The 5,604-nt window shown below is 48.3% G+C and overlaps 1 protein-coding gene across 1 annotated transcript; it reads right to left on the minus strand.

Annotated features, from left to right (window-relative positions):
• Positions 1-957: 957 nt before the first annotated feature.
• Positions 958-3,675, minus strand: LOC145804306 (uncharacterized). Its single transcript, XM_082897994.1, has 5 exons — positions 2,887-3,675; positions 2,597-2,758; positions 1,910-2,503; positions 1,731-1,829; positions 958-1,522 (listed from the first exon to the last, which is right to left on the minus strand). The coding sequence occupies exons 1-5, from the start codon at positions 3,547-3,549 to the stop codon at positions 1,112-1,114; spliced, it is 1,929 nt and encodes a 642-aa protein (XP_082754120.1). The 5' UTR covers positions 3,550-3,675; the 3' UTR covers positions 958-1,111.
• Between the last annotated feature and the right edge of the window lie 1,929 nt (positions 3,676-5,604).

The raw sequence follows: 5,604 nt of genomic DNA on the forward strand, positions 1-5,604 counted from the left end.
CTTCAGAGCATTCAGACTCCATCAAAACCTGAAAATCTTCGAAAGTGGGACACATCTCTTGGCCGCCAAAGCTAAAAACATGCGTCACTGGATTGCAGAACCTTGCCGCGGCATGGAGAAAAGGAAGCTGTAGCGGAGTACGGCTCAGCGTGAATAGTGCATTCAAGCCGAAACCCCGGAAATTCAACATTTCCGAGCCATCTAGAGAAGAGATCCAAGATGTGACATTTTCTGCGAGAAACGCCTCCATCTTTGTCTAAAACTAAGATTGAAATGAATGTTCCCGAAGTTGAGGCTTTTATAGAAGGAAAAACACTATTCGCGGGGACACGTGTCAAAAATCTGGAGGCTGCAGGACTGAGCTGGCCGGCCGGCCACCTTTTCTGGCTGGCCAGCCATTTACTTTTAGCAGAAATGGCCGGCCAGCTGTCTCTCTCCACAAAAATGGCCGGTCGGCTCCCAGGGATGGCCAGCAATGCTGCAGTGTATCTCCTCGGCTCTATTTTACCCTTCGAAGGAGAGTTCCAAGCATTTCCATGCAACGGGAGAGTCAAAAGCCTTCATCCCCTTCCGTTTCGGATGCGTTCCGATGCCCAGATCATCAGAAGTACACTCTGTTGTCGTTTTGATTATCGAGTTGTTGTTTTGATTATCGAGTTGTTGTTTTGATTATCGAGTTGTTGTTTTGCTTATCGAGTTGTTTGTCGAGCGGACGTGTTTTGTGTTTTTAAGTCATTGCTCTCTGTTTAAGCAATTTTTGTTAAAATCTTGTTTATTTGTGTTGTTGCATTTTGCTTATCGAGTTGTAAACTTGCTAAAGATTCTGTTATATCTTAGTAAGTTGAGTTGCTTAGTTTGTTGCGTCGGTTCACTACCTGACTTGGTGATTACACAATGCGCATTCCCATTCAATTTCTTTTTTTGTGCAAAATAAGTGATGCGATACGATGCTAAAAGTTTAAAATACAAACATCTTTTCAAAAGCTATTTCATTTCATCATGCTTTACAACAAACAAAGGTACAAGTTTTACAAAAAATAAAACTGCCTAACAATGTGCAAAGTGCTACAAACTACTAGCAAAAAGAAAAATAAAGCAGGAAATAGCAACATCAAAGTCCTCGGGAGCGGGAACGGGAAGCACTCCTCATCCTCTTCTGCGGGACAATCTCTGCACCATCATCATCATCTAAGTCAGAGCTGTCATCCTCAGGATCCCCCTCAGCCTCGCCTCTATTCCCCGAGCCAAAACCGGAGCCCCCCTCCTCAGCAGTTGTCTCTGACTGACGATCGGTAGCCTCCTCCTCCTCCTCAGCATCCTCCTCCTCCTCATCAGGCTCCACCTCCACAACGTGAGCCCTGCGTCTGCGGACAGGCCCTCCTCGAGCTCCCCGAAAAGGCCTAGAAGGCCCGGCTCCTCTGGAAGGCCGAGATGGCCCCGCCCACTGAAAAGGCCCAGATGGCCCAACTCCCCAAGGAGGCCCAGGTGGCCTGGTCTGCGGCTGACCGGACCATGAAGGCATCTGAAAACAAAAAGTTCAATTCAAATGCATCAGTCCAAATATATACATCAGATGCAGATACAAGCAAAGGCTACATGAAGTGGGTGCATGTAAATACAGTGTACAAGTGGGGTGTGTGTCAGATGTGCTCTACACAAATAGTCTATCGATGCAGTAGAAATCAGCATGTCATCAGAAGTATGATAAATGCCAGAAAACTGAAGGGTACCTGAATGCCCGCGACAGACAACTGTGCCTCCCTCCGCAGGACCATGCCCTCGAGTGTGGCCACCAGTCCAACCACCTCCTCCATGTACCCCCGCGATGGCTGCAAAAATGAGCTCATAATCATCAGTGAACAGAAGAGTGTCTAAACATCTGAATGATGAATGAAAAAGTGGAGCATACCGGCGGTGAGTCCGGATCAATGGCGTATCGATCACTGGGCATCGGAGGCTCTAGTGGAATCGGAGTCGGAAAGCTAGCCCCATACTGCCACGCCATCAACTCAGTAGGCATATCTGGCCATCCGGGATGAGGATGAGTCGACGGAGCCGGAGGAACCGGTCTACTCCCACCTCTAGATGTACCGGCCCTGCTAGTAGAAGGGGCGTCTGCAGCCCGAGCCCGAGCCTGGCCCGAGGATGACATACCGGCAGGCCTCATCATCGGGATACGAGCTTCCGTCAATGGAGGCATCAAATATATGTGACGGTAAGTGGCGTAGTCCCCCTCCTCAACATATAGTAAAGCATCACTGCCCAGCATGGCGCCGACTACCTCCGAATAAGACAGCCTATCAGCAGTCCGCATACTGGCTGGAGGTACTGCGGGAGGATCCTGAGAAAGATACCCCCATACCTGGCGCAGAAAGCGTTCCCCCAGGAACCATGCCCTGCCAACCGGCCCTTCAAGCAGGACCCTATACTGGGAAATGTCCGACGCTCCGGTATACTGAAGTCGGAGACCGTCACCCAGAGACACCCAGGGCTGCCATGTGATCTGCGGATGATAAATGCATAAGCCAATCAGAAATCGAGAATATACAGGGCAAATCAAAGAAGAAAATGAAAGGAACTGAAAGTTCTGAGGTACCTCTGAATGTCGCACAGTGTCAAAGTACTGTCGCAGGTTAAGGAGGGTCTCTCGAGGTCTCGGCCGGTGCGGGCCCTCGAACACCAATGAATATGGGGTCATGAGAATCCCCGCCACCTCCAACTCTGGGGCTAATGATGGGAAGTATACATAGACCCATAGCTGAGAAAAGTAATGCAGAATGTAAGTACGAAATGCTGAGAGCAAAATACAGACTGTAAAAGTGCGCTGTGTGTGCAATGTATAAGTAATGAAGAGCAGAAATGTAAATCAAGAGGACAGAAAAGTACCTCCCAGGCTCTCCAGTAGCCGCCAAGTAAATCGCCCCGCCCGCGGGAGGTCGCGCTCATATAAAAGTAAAGGGTAGCCAGGCCGGCGCCACCCCAGTCATATCGATGGACCTGTGATAGGTCGACCAGAGCGCTCAGCAGATATAACCCAACTGTGTTCCCTCTGTCGGCGAACAGGGTAGTCCCGAAGAGGAACATAAGGAAACCATGGGCATACTGCTCTGTCTCCTCGGGAGTCTTAGGCACCATCTCCGCCCGCCGAAAATGGGAAGAGAACCAAGTGTATCGGACTCTCCCAGAGACCCTGTCAACAGGCGGGCGAGCCCCCAACAGATACATCCAGGCAGCCTCCCACTCGCCCATATCCTCATCGTAGGGGATGGACCAACCTCCGATGTCAAGGCCGGTCAATACAGCGAAGTCAAAAGGGGTCATGGTCATGTCCCCGGTAGCAGAGAAATGAAAGGAGTTGGTGGTGTCCCACCATCTCTCTACCAAGGCTGCCATCAGTGTCCTCCTGGCAGGACAACATGACAACCCGACGCAGAAGGGCCCGAACCCTGCCAAGTCGACTAAGTCTCGAACACCCTCCGGGAGCTCGGCATACCAGTCCCGCGCAATGGTGGAACCATAACCCCGCACACTGCGGGAACCAACCTGCATTCAGAATGAATACATATGTCAGTAATGGAATGAATGGGCTGTGTGCCAATGAAATCAAATGGGCTGTGTGCCCATGAAATGAAATGGGCTGTATGCCGATAAAGTGAAATAAGCTACATGCAAATTCTATCTATCTGGGCTGCGTGTTCAGAAAATTTGAAGTTTGGGCTGCGTGTTCAACTTTCAGTTAAATTGTGGGCTGCGTGTTCACTATCTATCTGGGCTGCGTGTTCAGAAAATTTGAAGTTTGGGCTGCGTGTTCAACTTTCAGTTAAATTGTGGGCTGCGTGTTCACTATCTATCTGGGCTGCGTGTTCAGAAAATTTGAAGTTTGGGCTGCGTGTTCAACTTTCAGTTAAATTGTGGGCTGCGTGTTCACTATCTAATCTGGGCTGCGTGTTCAGAAAATTTGAAGTTTGGGCTGCGTGTTCAACTTTCAGTTAAATTGTGGGCTGCGTGTTCACTATCTATCTGGGCTGCGTGTTCGGAAAATTTGAAGTTTGGGCTGCCTGTTCAACTTTCAGTTAAATTGTGGGCTGCGTGTTCACTATCTATTTGGGCTGCGTGTTCAACTTTCAATTAAATTATGGGCTGCGTGTTCACTATCTAATCTGGGCTGCGTGTTCAGAAAATTTGAAGTTTGGGCTGCGTGTTCAACTTTCAGTTTAATTGTGGGCTGCGTGCTCACTATCTATCTGGGCTGCGTGTTCAGAAAATTTGAAGTTTGGGCTGCGTGTTCAACTTTCAGTTAAATTGTGGGCTGCGTGTTCACTATCTATCTGGGCTGCGTGTTCAACTTTCAATAAAATTGTGGGCTGCGTGTTCACTATCTATCTGGGCTGCGTGTTCAGAAAATTTGAAGTTTGGGCTGCGTGTTCAACTTTCAATTAAATTGTGGGCTGCGTGTTCACTATCTATCTGGGCTGCGTGTTCAGAAAATTTGAAGTTTGGGCTGCGTGTTCAACTTTCAGTTAAATTGTGGGCTGCGTGTTCACTATCTATCTGGGCTGCGTGTTCAGAAAATTTGAAGTTTGGGCTGCGTGTTCAACTTTCAGTTAAATTGTGGGCTGCGTGTTCACTATCTAATCTGGGCTGCGTGTTCAGAAAATTTAAAGTTTGGGCTGCGTGTTCAAATTTCAACTAGTGTGGGCTGCGTGTTCACTATCTATCTGGGCTGCGTGTTCAGAAAATTTAAAGTGTGGGCGGTGTGTTCACTTTCGAATTCGGGCTGTGTGTTCGACAAATCAGTGTTTGAGCTGTGTGTTCTAATGTGGGCTGTGTGTTCGCAATTAATTAATGAGCCGAGTGTTCAGAAATTCGAGTGTTGAAACTACATGTTCAGGATGCAAGCAAAGTACTATGTCATAAGCTAAACTGCGTGTTCAAGCATGGCAAAGGTGCGAAATCCACGAAAAATACGAAAAATGAAGTAAATACCTCTCGGGCCTCGTGCGAGAGGTGATGCTCCGGCTCTCGGAGAAGCAGATCCACGGGTGCTCGCTCGTCAAAACTAGTAAAGTGACGGAAGACAGCACGAGGGAGGACATGTGCTGGCGGACGGTACCTCCCGGGAATAAAAGGTCGGGTCCTCGGGGGTAGAGTCATGGGATCGAAATCATCTCCGGCACCTGGAAAACCTCCGTCGTGGGGAGAATTGCCCGCCATTTTCAAAGAATCTGCAAAAGGGAGCAAAAATGAGCAAAATAAGCCAAAATTTGAAAAAGTCAACAAAAGTCAACTCTCGGGAAATAAAAAAGTCAACAAAAGTCAACTCCCGAGAAAATCTTCCAAATATTAAGGCAAACTTACCTCAAGTGGCGAAAATGCAAAAAAGAAGCTCCGAATCCGGAATTTAATCGCTTCAAAGTGCTTGAAACTGAATGTTTTTGCGGAAACAATTTGCACGGGGCGTTGGAAAACGCATATGAAACTCAGATCTGGAGAAGAAAATGTTGTGGGAGGCAAGAAAAGGAAGGGGCCTCGGCTGCCTTTTATAGGCTCAAGGTCTTGGTTGAAGAAGCATGCAAAAAGAGGCGAAAAAGACCAAAATGCCCT

Source organism: Camellia sinensis, chromosome 12 (genome assembly GCF_055761805.1).
Source record: "Camellia sinensis isolate YWXY chromosome 12, ASM5576180v1, whole genome shotgun sequence".
In the NCBI taxonomy this organism is placed as follows: domain Eukaryota; kingdom Viridiplantae; phylum Streptophyta; class Magnoliopsida; order Ericales; family Theaceae; genus Camellia; species Camellia sinensis.